We start from the raw sequence: 19,750 nt of genomic DNA, 5'->3' as shown, positions 1-19,750 counted from the left end.
ACATAATGGCCATTTTATCTGGTGAAGGCTTGGAAGCCTCCCAGTACAATCTGTGGGAGCAAAAAAATGAATGCAGTATTGGCCTGGGGTTTACCCTCCCTAGGTGATGGTATATGACCCAGGAAACCCCTTTAGAGATCCACTTCTGCCAGGAAGTATCTGGATGACCTCAGCCAAATCACTTATTCCTCCAAATCTCCCTTTTATCATCAGTAAAAGAGTCCGACATTCGCTAGGGGTTATATTTGCTCGAAATCCTATGGTTGGTTTAGAGTTCCCTCTTCGGTACATGTTGGTAGTTTTACATGCCCCTCGATTGTCTGAAGCAAAGTGATTTGAGAATTGAACTCTGAGCTGCAGGTACTACATTTTCCCCAAAGTTAAAGGTGATTTGGCGTCTTCCTTCACTATCAGAAATTGGTTGGACAAGAGTGAACACATTCAAAAAAGGAAGAAGACGGTCTTCTGGTTGGGTGGGCAGTTTTTGCTCAGTCTCAAGGCAAGTGATTTCCAGATAATGTAGCGAGGGTTAGGACAGGTGTTTGCCAACCAGACTGATTTTCTTCAGAGACCTACCCAGGCCTCAGATACACAGGTCAGGACACAACAGGTGGTTACCCTAGAGACACCCATAATCGGCTGCTTGCTTCTCCCCCAAGCTTCACGTGCTAGGAACCAGTGTGATGGAGATTTGGTAAAAATAGAGCAATTAACAACCCTTTTTTAAATCCCTGGGGGCGGAAAAAAAAACAAAAAACACCCTAGAAACTTTATAGGAAAGTTCTGTTTTTTAAAGTTCTAAATACAAAACATGCTTCCAGGTTTCCTTAGCATGTTATTTGGTCTTGATTTATGTATTTCCCGCCCCCCCCCTCTTAGAGACATTTAATCTCTAGGGTTAAGTACCTTCAAACAAACATGATTTCAAATTGTAATCAAAGACACACTTTAAATAGAGGAAAAGCCTGTTACAAGTCCCTCACCACTCAACAAGTATAACATCTTTAGAAAACTACAGAAGTTGCCCAAATGGCCCTCTTTAAAAAAAACAACAAACAAAAAACAATTCAGTTATTTCTATATCGACAGGTCTGCAACGAGTTCATTTTTGAACCAAAAAGAGGGAAGGGGTTGAATATTGAAATTACACAAAGTTGTTTCATATCCTTGAAGGAGGGAAACAATTTGAGAAAAAGGCAATCAGCTTGGAGAGAAAACTCATATGAAGTACCTGCTTTGTGCAAGTCACAGTTCTGGGGTTGCAAAGATGCAAGAACACAGTGTCACAGTCCCTGGTAGGGCATTCATTTCCCTCCCCTCACTATTCCTACAGATATTTGAGGGTTATCATAATGAAAACTGGTTTTTGACACCCAGATTCCAGTATTACATGATTAGGAGAGAAGTGATATGGGGGGTTTCTATCCGTAATATATAACTCTATGTTACATAAATATGTGGTGCTGGTAGATATGGGTGTACCTGTGAGTGGGGGGTGGGAGGAGGAAACATGCTGGCTTGGGGAGAAACATGGCAGTGAAAGGGGGTTCAGGGTGGGACATGGCGAGATGACCATGGATCTTCAAGCATAAACCACCCTGAATGTAGCTGGTGATCCCTCCCCGAGTCCACACGTCTGAATTATTATACCCTTAGCTCCACCCCCTTTAGTAAGAATTAGAAATTGCTCCAAGCAGGTCTGGCTTTAAATAACAGGCCTTAGAAATGACCTATTACGTTCCTATTGGTCACAGGGCAAATGCGTTACTAATATTAGAGACATCAACTCACAGCGAGGAAAGGAGAGAGAGAGAGTGAGGGGGAGGCCGGAGGAAGAGAAAAACCAGACAGACAAGACTGACGGACAGACCTGCCTTCGGCTGTGAATGAGGGGCTCTAACCATGGAGTCGGAGGCAGGGGAGGCGGGTGAACTTCCCCGACCTCAGCCTCTGCCCAGACTCTCCTGACCTGGCAGGACCTAGCTGTGTCTTTTCCAGCAAAATGTCCCATGAAGGTTTCCTGACACGAGACTCAACATGCCCCTGAAATCTAGCGAGCTCAGTGGAATGATTCTTTGTGATCTGGTTGAACCCCGCTGAGAAAAACTCGCCTATGAGACTGCAGATGCCACTCGCCTCGTCTGCACTCATCAAAGGCGAGCACCTTGGCTCTTCGTTTTCCAGGCCAGTGACATTCACGTTTATTGCTTGTGCACTTTGCATTTTCATGAAAAGCGCTAAGGCCACCTCTCCAATGTTTGCACCTATAAAACTGACACACTGACAATGAATATGGCAGGTTGAAATATTTGTGGAGTTTCTGAAAAAGCATAAAAGAAAAAAATCAAGATGAACTCTGACTTGCCTTTTGGTAGCCCCTCGTTCGTGCTACTTAGTAGGTGGAGTTTATGTAGCCTTTGTCCACTCAAATAAATGAATAGTTGGATTTAGAAAGACAATAAAGGGGTTGGTGGTGTCTTTTACATTTTAAAAATAAATTATTGATAGCATTTTTCTAAAGTAAAACTTGTCCTTTTTGCTTAAAACATTTGATGTACATAAACTAATATACATCGAACTTTTCAGGAACAGATTTACTACATACACATCGATGTATCACAAACTACCAGCTGCCAAGGGCATGCTATATATGTAAACTGCACCAGCACAGGCCACTTTGTCTGAAAGTCTTAAAGCACGTTGGGGATCGTCTGGCCCGCGAAATCATTTGGTGTGGCCCTGCCAAGGTAACCGCAGCCGGGACTCGAAATTCAATAAATCTGGGAGCTTTTTTCATAGCTAATTTTTAAGTTGATAATTTTGTATGGCCTGTGAATGATGTTATAAATATCCAAATATTCCTTGGCAGAAAAAAGGTTCCCTACCCCTGTCTTAAAGTAGCCTCCAGCCATAAATGGTCAGGAAATTTGGAGAAAACTGAACCTTTGGGGGCTGGAGGTTTAAAATGTCACCTTTATGGCTGTCTTACTCAAATTTATTGCCATGCCCGTTCTAATTATAAAATAACACTGAAAAAAAACTGTCTTTTGTTTCTTCTACTTGCAAATCAACTACCCAGTTCTGTAACAATAATAATAGATACTATTTATTTAGTGTTTTGTCAGGCCCTCAGCTAATAATGAACATGTAATATCTCACAATGCTCACAATAAGCCCATGATGTTGGTTATATTATGGCACATGAGGAAACTGAGGCAGAAACATTATATAGTTTGTCCAACGTTGTGCAGCAATAAACAGTGAGACTGGGCGTGTGGCTGCAGAGCCCCCTGTTTAAACAACACACCATCCTTCACTACCCGCTCACACCTGTTGATTTAAACAGATTCCTCAGTTTATCACTCAAAACTCTTCAAGCTTCACCTTAACTGACCTTCCAGATTTATCTCTTGAATTGCAAGACTTCTCCACACAGATCCAAGACTCTGGACAAAATGGGGCTGACCAGTTCCCCACACATCCCGAACTTTCTCCATTTCACAATTTTACTAACAGCATTTCCTCGATGTAAAATGCAGTCAGTCATTAAGAGCAGAGGGAGAACTGAAACCACTTAAAAATAGAGAGAGATATATAATAATTATACAGACTAACACTTAGCTATCAATTACTATGGGTCCAAAACTGTTAATCCATTTACTTAGCTGTATCATGAACGCAATTATGTATAATAATACATGTAGGCATTATTACCCTGATGCTACAGATGAGGAAACCAAGTCTTAGGGAAGTTGAGTACCTTGCCTAAAACAAACTTAACTCATAAGCAGTAGAGTCACAACCCAAACTCCAACTCTGTCTGACTCTAAGAAGCAGCTGTTAACTATACATTCTAGGCTGCATCTGTCCCAAATTCTAATTTGCATTATAGTTGTTAGAGAGTAAGTTTTATATCTCCCTGCTAAATGGTACACTTCTTGGAACAAGGCAAGATTTTGCATCTCTGAACATCCCATTCCCACCCAATACACACACACGGTTTTGATCACAATGTTTGTGGAAGTGATGTAAGTAAAGATAAAGAATTCTAAAGTAAAATGCCAATTTCAAGGCTCTGGGGAGTCTTGAATCCCTGGGAGGGGCAGCCTTCCCCCGCCCTGAAGCACCACCTGTGTTAAATGTGCGCTGCTTTTGCCCCCGGGAGACTGACGGGAAGCAGACCTGCAGAAAGAGCCGGTGCGTGGCGGGGCCTCTTCTGTACGGATCCCAGGTGGGAATGACTCGCAGTCCCTCACCTTGGCTGAGTGCTGTGTGGAAAGTGTTGTGGTTTGCAAACATATTGGAACTAACTTTAATTCAGGCTTTTCAAAGATTATAAAGTCTCACAGACTGTAAAATTTTTTAAAGGAGCATATTCCCTGGGAGATTTCTTGCATTTCTGGTTACACTGCCAGTAGTCAGTCTGAGATATATGTATTTAAATTAAAGAAAGTTGTTTAAACATACCAGAGCCAGAAGGTATTGATAAATCTGATTTTGGTTCTAAAAATAGATAAAGACTCAAATCAGTAAAATTTGAGACCACTTCTAATTTTATCCAACCCATCTGGTTACGTGCTGCCTCTTGAGACACTATCAGTGCCCGTGGTATCCCAGAGAACTACCTACCACAGTACATGGAGAGACGCCAGACTCAAAGTCAGGAGACCCGGATTCAAGGTCAGGTCAGACTGTCACTTAAAGCAGAGTAAGCACAGGGAGGTTACCTGGTCCCTGAGCCTCACTTTCTTATGTACAGTGGGATGGTCTGACCTATTGATTTTGTACCGTTAACACAAAATCCCACATGAAATGCTCTGCAGTGTGTAAGGTCTACAACATAAAATGCTCATCAGTGGGGGCAAAACGGTAGCGAACCTCAGGACATATTTGATTATGAGAGAGAACAGGCTTTCCTGTCTCCACCCGTCCTTTCCTTCCCACCTCTACTCAACCATTTAACAAATATTCACCAAGTGCCTAGTGTGTGCCAGACACTGTACTAGGTGCCGAGAATACAGTGGCAAACTAGCCAGATAAGACACGTCTTGGGGCGGGGAGGGGGAGGAGTCAAGGAATGTGTAAATAAATGAGAGCGATTTCAGGGCATGAGCAGGACTAAGATAATGATAATAAACACAAAGGCCCTTCTGAGGAGATGACAGGAGGGCTGCAGTCTGACTGATCACAGTTTCCGGTACAGGAGAAAAGTGGGAAGAGCATTCCAGAAAGACACCAGCAACAGCAAGTCCCTAAGACCAAATGACCTTGGCATGTTCGAGACACAGAAAGAAGGCCCCTAGAGAAACAGTATAACGAATGAGGAGGGGGTGTTAAAGGTAAGCTGGGCAGGCGGGACGTAGAGAAAGGTTCTTGGAGATTGTGGTCCGGTGCCCTGCAAATCCCTGCAGCTCCTAGAGGGTCCTCTGAGCAACAAAGGAACTGCGGTTCTGACAGGAAGAGACCTAGTCATGCAGGTGCCAACAGTGACGCCCCTGATCGGCTTCTGTATCCCTGCATGACACCTGATTTCAGGTAGCCAATAAGCATATAAATCATTGATGGAGAGGACAGGGGAAACCCAGACACGGTCACCCTCCTAGAAGGCTTAGCATTCGGAGTGTGCCAAGGTACACAAAGGCTCCCTCCCACCTCAACAGGACCTTCTCTCTCTCCTGGTGATCACCTTCCTGGAAGCACAATTAGTGTGTCTCTGTCTTTTAAAAGCTTTGGTTGGAGGTAAGGCTGATACAAGATTTAAGGTGTGCTGTCTCCACTGGGCGCTGAAATGACAGGGCCTTAGAGCAGGCTCTCTCCCACAGCCTCCTGGGGCTGAGCTGGACGCCTAGCTTGCCAGAGCCCAGTCAGGGCTGGCGGCCGCTCAGGGGGGCGCCTCAGCCGCAGCACCACTGACACGTTGGGCTGGACGACCGTGGGGGGTTCAGCGCAGTGTAGGGAGTGAGCTGCACCCCGGCCTCAATCCATCAGGTGCCAGTAGCACCCTCCCCCAGTGTGAAAGCCAAAAATAGCTACAGACACTGCCACATGTTCCCCTAGGGGGCAAAACCTCCCCAGCTCAAACTACTGCTCTGGCCACATAAACAGTACTGTAAACAAAAGTCAGGCTTCAGAGCCAGACAGGCTGGGGTTCAAATCCCCCCTCAGCTCCCCACCACCTAGGCAACCTTGGGCAAGGCCTTGTCTTTCTTTTACTTTTTATTTAAAAAGAGAAGCTCACACTAAAATTTTTTAAATGACAACAAAAATGTCACAAACTAAAAAGTAAAAATTCCTCATGCTCCTCCCAGCCTATTCCTTAGAGATAAGGGTTACGAGTTGGTGTTGATTCATATATTTTGTATGCAAATATAAACATTTATATACATGCATAAACACTTTGCTTTACATAAGCAAAATCATATTAGATCCACTGTTTTGCTTTTTATGTCTATATCACAGATATTCTTCCAGATGACGAGGCATGAACATCCTGAACATTAAAAGCTGCTGGGCAATCTACACTCAGCATTTGAACCCAGTTTCCCAGTTGTAAAATGGGAGCTACAGTGTTTTCTTTAGAGAGTTGCTGTCAGTATTAACAAAGATTATGTGTGCATGTACACACAGTTTTTATTTTTATTTTTTTAATACATTTTTATTGATTTCAGAGAGAGGAAGGGAGAAGGAGAGACAGAGATAGAAACATCAATGATGAGAGAGTCACTGATCAGCTGCGTCCTGCACGCCCCCCACTGGGGATCGAGCCCGCAACCCAGGCATGTGCCCTGATCAGGAATCGAACCTTGATCTCCTGCCTGGTTCACAGGTCGATGCTCAACCACTGAGCCATGCGGGCTGGGCTACAAACAGTTTTTAAGAGGCATGGACAGCACTGGCATACAGTAGGTGCACAATAAATGGTGATTATGATTTTTCAACACTTAACTCAGTACTTACTTTGTGTCTAATCCTACACTGGGCCCTGGAAATACAAAAGTACAGAGTCTAGCCAGGGAAACAAACAGTAAGTAAGTCTTAAAAATTATTAAATTACGACTGTGTGGCAATGAAACGCACAGACTATTAGAAATAACCTAATCTAGGCTAGGATCAAAAGAAGGTTTCCTCAAGTAAATGACATATAAACTGAGACCTCAAAGATGAGCTGGACCAGCCACATGGAGGGGCCAGGAATACACCAAGTAGAGAGAACAGAATGTGTGCGAGCCCTGGTGCGAGCTACCTGCTAACTATTCTAACATTACAGCAAACTTTTAAGGGAACAAACAGCTAAGAGATGAGGTAACTCTGAGTCACTCTCTTAATTACAATTCTATTTCCCTCCACACCATCTGAAAAGTTATACCACCCAGACAACTTTCCATTTTTTATATTGAAAGACTCAAACTCATATAGGAAAGTATGGTTCTAAGAAAAATGAGAAACATACCAAGCAAAGAAGAAAAATCTGAATAACGGAAGCAGCAGTCACTGAGAATATTCTACAGAAAACACACACACACCCAAAATCAACTCATACAGCATGACTAAACCAACAGCTGGCATAATTTCTGACTGAGACCCCAGCCTGGTGATCTGACTGTTTGGCCTAAATGTCCTTGGAGGCAGAGATGGACCCTCCTCTTTCTCTTCCTGGGCAGACCTGCTCATTGTTGCCCAGATGGGAACACTAGCCACACACCCTCCGAACACACAGTAATCTCTCCTTATCTGACAGTTGCAGTCTTGTCTCTGGTGTGAGACAGCATGATGTCCTAAAGATCTAGGGAGTCATTATTTGACGTGCTAACAAAACCACATTTAATCCTGCATGCACTCAGATTTCCCCAGCAGCACAGCTGCAGGTGACAGGGAGTTGTGCAAGCTGCCCTTTGGGGCTGTGGTAAGGGACCCATGGATGTGGCTCTAGCCTTGGGAGCTGGACAAGAGAACATACGTTGGAAATGGGCTTTCCTTGAGAGCAGAGACCAGCCTCACCCAGTCCTCCAGGCCCGTGGTGGCTTCTCTGTGAAGACGATGGTTCCTGTGTCCCTCCTAGTTCACTCCCCGTTACTCAAGCACCTGCATGTGAGGCACAAACACTTCTTTCTCCATAAAGGACACTGAGGAATCACACTGCACTTGGGAACTTATGGCTGCACCCACGGCTTTGATCATTTAAAACATGGCACAACGGCCATTTAGCCTCCTGCCGTTCTTGCCGAAGACAATGGAATCCACTGAGAGGAATAGGCTAGTTTTGAATGCATGGCACTGAAGCTCTAAACTGACTTTACTTTCCAAACACCTGCCCATCCTTAGAAAGGCTCCCGGGTCACCTCCTCTCAGACACTTTTCCTGACATGTACCCAAGAAAGGCTCATGTCCCCTCACCTGAACTTTGGTCTACAAGGTTCTGCAGGGTACTTCAGACACAGTCTCAAGGCTATTTCATTTCCTCTCTACCCCTACACACCTCTGTCTCCGTCGCTTTCTCTCTCTCTCAGCTCCACAGACTGTAGGCACCCTTAGGAAAGCCTCTGTCACATTCCTCCTCATGGTTCCTACAAGTAACCAACTCAGCACCTACTAGGTCTTCAGTAAGCACTTGACTGAACAGATCACTGATCACTCAGCTCACACGAATGGGTAAGTGGACACATCAGAAACTTCTTCTAAGGTCGTTTCAAACCTGAAAATCTAAAACAAAGCATTAGTCCTCCATCGTCAATCAAAGCTTTACTGCCTTTATCACGTTCATTATAGTAAGACTAGATCAGGCACTAACCCTCATGTTGTAGGTGAAATAAGTGTCAAAATTTCTGTTTTACAGGTAAGAAAATTGAGGCTCAGAGAAGTTAAGCACTTGCCTAAGAACACACAGCTATTAATGGGAAGAGCTGGGAACTGACCTTTATCATTGCGACTGCGAAGCCCAGAGCCTTTCCAATGTATCACACTGCATGTCATCATGCATGGTTACTAGGGCAGAATGCACGTTTGCTAGGCCTCCAGCGATAAACTGCTACCTAACATAGCTGAAGAGCTCAACAAAGAAAACTCTCCATCTCAGGCATGAGAGCTATGGGGACACAGGTGACCCTGGCAGTGTTTCTCCAAGCAGCCATCTTGCTGTTGTGAAATAAATGCTCTAATCCACTCAACAGTCTCAAATGAGAAAAATTTAAACAGCATTATTGATTGACTTTAAAATTCAACTGACATTTCCCCCCCACATTGAGAATTTCCTCAAACCAAGGCTGTTTCATTAGGACTTAGCCAATGCAGTGTAATTAATTCAGGAGCTGTTGTTCTAGCAGGTGGAATAACGGGAAGGATTTTTTTCCTTTTTTATAAAACTAACACTACATTTTATGCGTCAGGGGAAAGGTAATAAACATGTCTTTAAAATGGATTTGTTCATGCCGAAAGAACTCTTAAACACAGTAATAGAAGGCCACAGTGCCCCATAATTACAGAGAGAATTTTACTACCCGTCACAATTCCCATTATTCCATCCAGAGGGTGGAACACAAACCAGAATGGCTTCAGCTGCTTGGCTCTGGAGGCACTGGGAACTCCTATGGACATCGGGGACGGGGAGCGGAACATAACATGACATAGCCATCTGCACCCCGTGAGGAAGTGGAGCCCACAGTCGGGCCTGACAGAGATGACTGGGCTGGGAAGAAACTGAGGTTCACTGAGCCCATGCCACACACCAACTCCTGGCCCTGCACAAATGCCCTGCAAGACAGGTACCAGTAGCCCCAACAGCTGAGGAAATGAAGGGCAGATAAGTCAAGTTACTCAAATGTATGCAGCAAGTTAATTTTGGGGGGGGGGGGGGGGCGAGATTTGAACCCTGCTCTGGCCTCCGCACCATGTGGTGCCCACAGTGCTCAGAGAGAAGAGAAAGTATCTCTTAACTTCGGCCTTTTCTGCTTTGATTCTGAGCCACCTCCTTCCCATTTCCGATGGTTAAAAGGCCCATTTAATTCCATTGGTTTTATTAAAGTTATATTCATACCTCATTGGTTAAACTATAACCTTTGAAATGAGAGCATCAGGCTTCAAATTTTTCATTTTTCCTTCTTTTATGAGGAAAACATGAACAGATTCTATGCTGCCTGCAACCACGACAGCTTAACTATCACAGATGAGAAGGGCCTCAGGATCCATCTAGTCCACCCATTTTATTTCAGAGATGGACAAACAAGTCAAGAAAGGCCACATGATTTGCTCAAGTTGCACATTTTAATAGTGGCAGAGTCGTGTCCCACCTCGGCCCCCGCCTGGGATACCACACTGTCCAGGCCAAGTGGCCGGATGGAAGAACCGTCACTGGGTTAGAAATCCTGCAGAACAGCAGCCCCAACAGCAGAATGAATGGAGACATCGATGCCCATGTGCTACGGCGGGAGTATGTGGATAAACCGTAGCATGAAGAAATATTACCATATGAAGGAATTAACTAGATCTCCAACTACAGGGACAAAAACCAGCTGAAACAATTTTCAGTAAGATAAAACACGTTAGAGAAAAAGAACACTAACTCCTATTGTACAACATATCATGTAACATATTGGTTGCAGACATGCCCATATGACATGAAAAGAGAGGAACGTGGACAGAAAGCACGTTAATGATAATGGCCACCGTTAGGGAAAAGGAAGTGGGAAAGAGAATCAAGGAGGGACATCCGTGGGATTTTAACCTTACAGCTGATGTTTTCTTTCCTGAAAATAAGCCAATGGGCAAGGGCAGGCAGAGAGGAAAGATAAAACTTTCAAGGTGATCTAACTTCAAAGAGGACAGGCTGAATTAAAGCAGGGGCACACACACATTTGAATTAGCATGGTTCTTGTTTCTTTCCTGGCACCACTGACCTGGAACACTTAAAAGTCAACCCCCTAGAATTCTTTTTACATACTATTTTATCGTCATAATCAAGACAGAAGAAGAGAAGCTAAAATGGGGTGTGAATGGGTTAAGAGGATCTGTTGCTATAGAGGAAAGAGTCCTTAAGTTATGCGGAAAGGAAGGTAAGAGGGAGAAACCAACCAGACCAAACAAGAGGGAACCAGGAGAAAATTATTAAGATGCTTCCCACAAAACAGGCCAGCTGCCTCTGAAAATCAGCAGTTCAGGGATCAGATATGGTAAACAGATCCTTAAACACAAACACCTGTCAGGGCTGTATGAGTGCAAATCAGAGGCTCCTTTTGGGGTGAGGTTCAATTCCGTGTCAAGGAAAGCCACAGTAGCTAAGATTCCCATTAAGTCTCTTGTGTAAAATTTCAGATTAATCTACAGGAAAATTTTTTTTCCTAAAGAACAGTTTTAAAAATAAAGCACCTTGCCTCCCCCTCGAACCCTTTAAAACTTTAATGAAACGGGGATGTTGGGATAGTCCACGGGGCACAGCTGGGGCACGGGAAGACCTCTCCCCTTTTGAGTTTCAGAATTTTCAACAGTTCAGGATCTTGGTACCACAGGCTGCAAGTCAAAGGTTTTCTCCTTTCCTTCCATTCCCGTGAACAAGGAGCGAAAGGGGCCCCTGACTTCCCGAGCTTCGTTTTTATCTGGAGGTCAATTCCTGCAAGTTCGTGCTCCGCTCCGAAGACCACCAGCATCACCTGAGACTCGGTCAGAGCCGGGCTGCTCTGCAATAGTGATTAAGATTCACCCCAGAAGAAAAACATTATCCTGAAGACCAACAGCCATACACTTTACCTAAAACATTCATTTATTCCCCATTAAAGGAACCCACTTGTCTCCAGTAACTTCCATGATAAATCCCCCCTTCAGCATGTCTCCTAAAATGGTTTGTTCTTAGCGGGTTCTTTTCTGAGCGAACCATGGCAACAGAACCCAAATTAACTTGTGGCTTGTCACTTCAGGACATCTCCAGGTAGTCGGCATTCTACACGAAAACAGAGCTTCGGTTGCGGACATAAAATACCGCCCAAGCCCCCAACGCAAGAAGAAAGCCTTCCCTCCAGCTGAAGCATATGAACCATTCCAGCTTGTTTCTACTAACGGGCCGGGCCGCGGAGCTTTGAAACAACTGTTAGAATTCACTTGGCTTCCTGTTTATCCCCTAGTTTTGGAGTCCCCAAGCAACCCCTTTTATTATTATTATTATTATTATTATTATTATTATTATTACTATTTTACCACAGTATTGTAGTTCAATACATTCTTTCCTCCCCTTCCAGGCCCTTGGATGACCTTCCTCAACGGCCACCCCTCCAAGGGAAGAGACTCTTTACTTCAGCACCTTTATTGTCCACTGAAGGTGATCGTCACAGAGGATGGTGCTACACTGATCCACAGGCTACAGGCACAAAAGGAGTGAGGCCACGTTGTAGCAAAAACTGTCACATCAGCTGAAACTGACCTATGTCACCTTACAGGTTTCCCAGCTTCACAAACCAACCCCTCTTCGTTTCCCCACTGATTCTTGCTCCCCCAACACCCCCAGTACAGTAGGCCCCCTTACCCGTGATTTTGCTTCCCATGGTTTCAGTGACACATGGACAACCAAGGTCTGAAAATGTTAAATAGAAAATTCCAGAAATAAACATAAGTTTTAAACTGGGTGCTGCTCTGAGGAGCGTGAGGAAATATTGCACCGTCCCGCTCCACCCTGCCCAGGACATGAATGCACCTTCAGGCTGTGTCGGTTATGAGACCAATTACCAGAGAGAGGACACATATAACTTTTATGACAGTATATGTGTAACTGTTCTATTGTATTATTAGTTATCAACCTCTTACTGGGCTTTATTAATAAATTAAACTTTATCATAGACATGTATGTATAGGAAACAGCACAGTATATATAAGGTTTGTACAATCTGCAGTTTCAGGCATCCATGCGGAGTCTTGGAAGTACCCCCCACAGAAAAGCAGGACCACTGTACTTACACACACATGACGCCTGTGTAAGACCTTAGATGGATGACATGATCAATAACCTGGACTGTCCCACAGAGAGGCCTTCCTTAGTGTGGTCCCTATTATCTACACAGTGGGCTTAAACAATGAGCATTTGGTAACTTTGTGGAATAAATGAAGAGCCTGAACCTCTGGAGCCCCAATAATGAGGATCTGGGGCACACCACTACAGTGACCTGCCTAACATGAAAAAGGCCAGCTCCAATTTAGCCCTGAGAGCTTCAGAGCAGACAACTGTGAAGGCCTCCAGAAGGGAATAAAAGAAAGAACCCTGAGTGGGAAGGGAGGGAAGCAGCAGGGAGAGGCAGCTACACAGAAAGTGGGGGAGGTAAAAAAAAGATCAGTTACTTGCTACAACACCACTTATCGAGCCCTTCCTATATGCCAGGCATACTAACTCATTTAATCCTCTCATACTTTTGTTGTTGCCATTTCCAGATGGGAAGGCTTAGAACCAGAGAAGTTAAGCAACTTGCCTAGAATCACACAGCTAGTCACTGGCAGAGTCAAGTTCTGAACTTGGAGAATCTGGCTGCAAAGCCCAAGACCCCAGCCCGCATTTAACAAAGTGTATCCCACCGAATACACTGATTTCTCTGGGCACCCGAGAGGTGTGGAGTGAAAAAACAGCAACATGTGGTCAAAGGCAAATTTGGAAAATGGTAAGTTAAATGGGCTTTTTTACTAAAAAACGTCTTGGAGCTTTTGAATTGCTAATGAGCACTGTGAGTCTCCATGGGAAGAACAGGGTAGGGGTAGGTCCCACACTTACTTGACTAGGGGCTTTTTTTCCGGAAGCATCTTGCTGGACCAGATGCCACTTCTAGAAGCAAAAGCCTTGTATCTGCTTAACACCCGCTTCCACTGCTCCTGCCCATAGGAGACAGGAAAGCGCTCGCACTGGCCCGCTGCCCTCTCAAACTGCAGCCCTCCCAGCTCTCTGCAGGGCCTGTCTTTGTGGATCTCACAACGGGAAGTTCTCACCTGAGTTCAATGTTCCCTTCAATTCCCAACTCCTCTCTGTCCCTTCTGTGAGATTTGGCATCAAATCATTACAATCAAAAAGGATATCCTACTCTACCCGAATCTCAGAAAGAATTCTTCTTAGAAAAGCCCGAGTTGATGGCTCTTCCAGGCCACTGCCAGAAGCAGTGATTTGCTTAAAGATAACAACTTACAGACATTTGCAGTCTCTGGAAGGCGCCTGGCAGGTGAGGCACTTTTCTGCTGCCTGCCTTGGAGTCAATTACATGGTAAGTGCTCATTCTATGCAGCCCTGTTGTTCAGAGTTCAGTAAATATCCTCAAGTAGAGGGAACAATTACAGGTAGCTTTCTTTTTTTATTAAATGTACTGGGGAGATACCGATTAATAAAATTATAGGGGTTTCCAGTGTACAATTCTATGATACATCATCTGTACATTGCACTGCGTTGCCCACCACCCAAAGTCAAATCTTCTTGAATACGAGTTCTATGAGGGTCCTAACTATTCACACCAACACCTAGGACAACCAGGAGCTGCATGGGCATTTCAGAGGCCAACCTGAAAACCAAAAGGCAAGTCGGACGACCTTGGTTTAATAAACCAAATTCTGAGGTAATGAACGATGCAGTGGAGAAGTTACCTAAGAGTCCTGTGGGAGGGACATCATTTGGCAGGTATGTCTTGAGTTCCTAATCACAGCTCTTAAGTCACCAGACTAAGTCATCCAAAATATTGCCCTCATCATGCCACTCCTCTGCTCACAAACATTCTATGGCTTCCCAGTGCCAATAAAACAAGTTCAGATTTCAGGGATTGGTGTGTCCTTCACAACCTACCTCAACTTCACCTTTCTGACCACACTCCGCCAGAGTTCCCCACACAGTCTTCCTTCCCTTTTGCTCCCCTTTCATTTCAAGCCCACTCCACACCCACCTCCATCATGAGGCCCCTTCCCCTTCCATCCCAGCCCACATTTGTCATCTGAAACTCTGAAATGCTTTCCAGCAAGTTCCATTTCTACAAACTGAAAGTCTTCCCCAACCACAAAACTACCTTAACCACGTTTGAGTCTCTTTCAGACGAGGAGGGGAACTGACCTCTTGGCAGCTGACGGCTTCCACTGGAGTCCAGCAATGCTCCTATTTTCTGGAAGATGAAATGCTCCACATCTTCCATGCCTGTGGTTTATATTTCAGCAAGTGATGTCAGCTCTGAGAGAGTAACCTCCCATTTTTATTGAGCAGCACACAATATAATTGATGACATCTGCTGTAGCTGATATTTTAAGTGAGGGCTATTCTCAGATCTACCTCCTCTCCCTATGGCTCTGTACATAAAGAGCCAACAGCAGCTCCACCTGAGGTACGAAGTGGGGCTTCTCAGCTGAAGTCCTCAATTATGCCCCATAAAGTCATGAGTTTTTCTGGAAGGATTTATATTAGCAGATCCAGCTCTCGAGCCTGCAAAGCTGGCAAAAGCAGGAGCAGGGGGCAGGGCCCTGCTGGAAATAGCAGCCATCATTCTTGGGTCTTTTTGGTTAAACAGATTTAAATACCCTGTTCTTGTGGGTGCTTGGCTTCTGTGTTAACCCCCGAATCAAGGGAAGCCATCATTTCTATCCCAACGGGCAAAGGATGCCCACCTTCACATATTACCTTTCCAATGTGTTAGTATATTCCCTGGGTAGAGTTTTTGTGTTTGTTTGCAAGCCTTGGGAAAGTGTAAACCTGGCAGTTATTTAGGCAATATTGATCCTTACAGGACAGGAACCTATTTCTGGTTCACTGCCACTGTCAGTCGAGGGACCTCCGTAAGCAAACTCCTGGTAGGGATGTGCATAGAGGGGCGTGTTCTTCAGACACAGATAATAAATATGCTGCTCTGCATCTGGGTGTTCTTCCAAAATAAAGGTACTTCCTTTCAATGGAAATTTTTTAGAAATGTTGACCATTTTTGATGGACAATTTCTAAACTAAATTACAAATACCTTCATATGCTCTAATGTGATTTACTGTGATGGTTCAGTCACTGCTAAGGGTGAAAGGAGTGAGGCCACTGGAGGCTGCTAAGATATGTATGAGCCCAGCCAGGTCCTCCAAAGAAAGTCTTCCTTGTTACCTGCTCCCTTCACACACCCGCACAGGCTAAGTCCCCCACCTATGGACTCGGCGCCCCCCACACCAACCTACATCACAGCTAGTAACAACAGACTGTTGACTGAGCTCCTCCGAGGTGGAGACCACAGCCTTTTGCTTGATCCTCAGAACCTAGCCTTCTACCCTGTTACATGTCACCGCTGTCCTTGAATTCTTTGTGTCACACTGACCATCATGATCACATCAAATACACAAGCTACAGAAATGAAGCTCATCCTAAGAAGAGTGAACCTTTGAGGCCTGGTCGTTATATTTTTCCTCCAAGTTTCAGCATCAATTATATATACATACTTAAAGTACCACCTACCATCGTTTTTGGCAAGCAAGGTATGTGCCAGCAGCAGCCACAGGTGGAATGATAGGAACAGGTGCGTGATTCCCGGCAGTCCTCACTGTGTCTCCACTAACCCCCAGGAGGACACGGTGGTGACTACGATGGCCATCGGGAGGCTGCCTTTATGGTGAGTGGAAAAGCCCTCTGAGGGCCAGGCTTAAACCCAAGTGGTCAGTGAGCCCACTCTCAAACAGGCTTCTATTCAGAAACCATGGGGAAGTTACTTTAAAAATAAAAACATTAGTGCCATTAAAAGCCTCTAGGGATTAACTTGTTTCTAGACGGCAAGTTTCATTTTTATAGCTCCTATAAGTTAGACAGCGTCTTCAGGCACAGTCTCTCCCATGAATGAAATCACTGGATTCAGCCCAACAACGCACCAGGTTCGTCTGACAACCATTTTACTTCTTGTTTTGTTTTTAACAAAAGGAACCAATGATTATTGTGGTCAATTCCATCACAATTTCTTTCTTAATCTGTTTTAGGCAATCGCAAACAAATAACCAATAGGATAAAACAATTTCGGTCACCCCAGTCAATTGAGTTCCCCAAGTTAGTAAAATAAGACAGCTAGCTGGCCAGGGTGGGAACCGTCCCTCGGCATGCAAGGAAAGAGAAATGAGACAGCGTTCCCACGACACAGACAGCAAGACAGCGCATCCTTTACCTTGGTCAAAGGGCTTGTTGGGATTCCAGTTTCTGAAATAATCATCCTATATAAGGAACAAAAACAGAAAACGAAGGTCAGGTTTCAGGAAGCTTCTCACATAACTGCATAAAAAGTTGCCTTTCTCCCACCTCCCAAAACAAAGGAAAACCAGAATGGCTTAGATGCCTTTCCCCAAACAGACATTAACATGCAATCAATGATATCAATTTACTTTTCCAATTCTTGTCTTTCAAACCTTATGGATACAACCCCATGAAGAGTAAAAGCATTTCAGCCTCCTGTGGAAGCAGCAACACTCTCCTCAAACTGGCAGATACACCAAGACACCTTCTGAAAGCGCAAGGTGCGTTTGCTTCAATTACACTGCAGGTGAGGCCTCGCTGCTCGCACTGACCACCAAGCCTCTTTGTTTGTAAGAGTTGATAATTCAACTGTCAACATTTCTTTTACAAGGAGACCTGTAGCTTGTGCACAGTTCCAGTTTTGCAGCCCTCACAAAACATAGAAACAGCCATTCAAATGCTAGAATTAACCACAGGCATACATGTAGCTTAACACCACCATTTGTTCTGAGTGTCAAGATAAAAAAAACAAAGGCTGGCCAATCTGGCTGACTCGTAACCATGTGTTCCTTGCAGCAGCTGGCGTCAGTTTGTGCTCTGAGGCTAGACACTTCATTACTTTAAAATTGCAAAGGTCTGGGTCACTCACATCTTCATATCTACATTTAATCTCTTCCCCACCTCTAATAACCCTTTCCTTCCCAACCACCGCTGTCTAGTCTCTCTCCAACCCCCAGCACTCACCACCTCCAAGGTGTAGGCAAACTAAAGTTCTTAAGGTGCAGAGGCTCCCCCCTTGTACATGATCCTCACACCATTGTTAGGGCATGTGCCCCTCTTCGGTTAATTTCCTCTTGACTGTACCCAAATTATTTGCCCTATGTGTTTATGGCAGGTACTCTGAGTGCTGCAGACAGTTTCAGAAAGTGGTCCAAAATGAGGCCCCAATTTCTCTTCCAGAGAAGTTAATTTATATCAAAGTGCACAATTAGTTTAAATTATTGTCCATGCTGTCTCCTGCTGCAGTTTATCTCCGCCGACACGATTTCCTGTGAATGTTATCGGCCTCTGTGCTGTGCAATTACCTGGCTTTATTAGATCCTCGTTGAGTTCACCTAAGCCCTTAAATAGATTTTAGGAAACTGGATTTAGAGTAAAACCAGAACATACTGCTTCATGGGCAGTGATTCCATTTTCCAGAGCATGAATAAACATGAACAGGTTCCTTGGGATCCTGGTGACTCGCCATTAAATTATTTTAATTCCAAGGAATTGGTCCCCTTTGCTCTTTGTTTTGTGGCATCACTGGCCATCTCACCCATCTGGTCAGGAAGCCTCTCGGGCCGCACCCTGACACATCACTGAGAAAGCTTAAAACAATCCCGCTGCCACATCTCTCTCCACCTCTGATTCTGAATCTTTGGAACTATGTGGTTTGAGACTCAGCAGCCAGTGTTAAATGATTCTAAGTTAAGGACTGGATGGATGGCAGGTGGGAAATTTAGCACCTAATTTCTCAGTTTGCAGGCCAGTGTGCTCTGAGCCCTAGATGCAAGCATGGTGCCAACACATTCTGCTGCTCACAAGGTCAAGAGAAAAGACAACCCAAAATGAACTCATCTTCACCACTTAGGACAAAAATAACAAAATGTCCATCTTTCTGACTGTGGTCCATCAATGCCCTCTTCATGTCCAGAGGACGGTGTGGTGTTCAATGGCAGTGTGGAATCTGTGAAATGCTTTCTCCTCGAATACGCTGTTCTAATACCAGAAAGTCCTTGGGAACTCAGGGTGTGTGTCCGCCGCATGTCACATTCTCTTTGATGTCAAAGAAAGGTTTGAGAAAGTGTCAAGAACTGAATATTCCCTAATGATTTCAACTACTTTATAACTTGGACGGAATTTGAAGCATGCTTCTGGACCTTGTCACTTCTCCAGGTTAACTATATTTGCCATTTTTACAAATTTCTTGGGGGGAAGTCATAGTTTTAAATATAAAGCCTCTAAAAGCAGACATCTGCATTACAGCATTTGAAACCCATTGAAATGTAGTAACACTGCCTAATTGCTGCCAAAATGTGAAAGTACACCTTAAGTGAAAGCTCATTATGCAAAACGAGTCCTTCAAACAGCCCCTTGCTCAGCAAGGCCAAGCAGGGGAGAAGGTGATTCCTTGCATCTGACTGCTTTTGCTCTGCCATAGGAAGGTGGATTGCCAAAGCAAAAACCAATGAGCCAGGAGCTGATAAAACCTTCAGTGGAACTGCTTCGGCTACAGCTGAGAGAGAAGCCCTGTATCAGGAGCCGTGATCGTGAGCATGAGGGAAGCACTCTGGGTACCAGAGCCCCCTTGGGGGATGGTCAATGAGATGGGGGAGGGGGCTCCCTAGTGGGCATTCTGCAGAGAGATGCCCAGACAAGTGGATCACCTTCCTCACTGTACTAGCTGGTCTGACTGGCCTGCACATAGGGCAAGTCCAAGCAGGCCGGGCCATATCCATCAATTCACTCTACATCGGGGCATTTCTGGGGAGGAAGCATCCAAACCCATGTGGAAAAGGCCAAAAATAAAAGAATTC

At 44.7% G+C, this 19,750-nt stretch overlaps 1 protein-coding gene across 1 annotated transcript in view; it reads right to left on the bottom strand.

Moving 5' to 3' along the window:
- The window catches only part of SPOCK1 (SPARC (osteonectin), cwcv and kazal like domains proteoglycan 1), a 464,236-nt gene that overhangs the window by 235,062 nt on the left and 209,424 nt on the right, over positions 1-19,750 (bottom strand). Inside the window, exon 3 of the mRNA XM_081135977.1 lies at positions 17,107-17,152. Coding sequence (XP_080992103.1) covers positions 17,107-17,152 — 46 coding nt within the window. The remainder of the gene's footprint in view (positions 1-17,106; positions 17,153-19,750) is intronic.

This window comes from Miniopterus schreibersii (assembly GCF_964146895.1).
Source record: "Miniopterus schreibersii genome assembly, chromosome: 4".
NCBI classification, from domain to species: Eukaryota; Metazoa; Chordata; class Mammalia; order Chiroptera; family Miniopteridae; genus Miniopterus; species Miniopterus schreibersii.
Note: the sequence above shows the minus strand (reverse complement) of the source record. Positions and strands in the feature narration are given on the sequence as shown.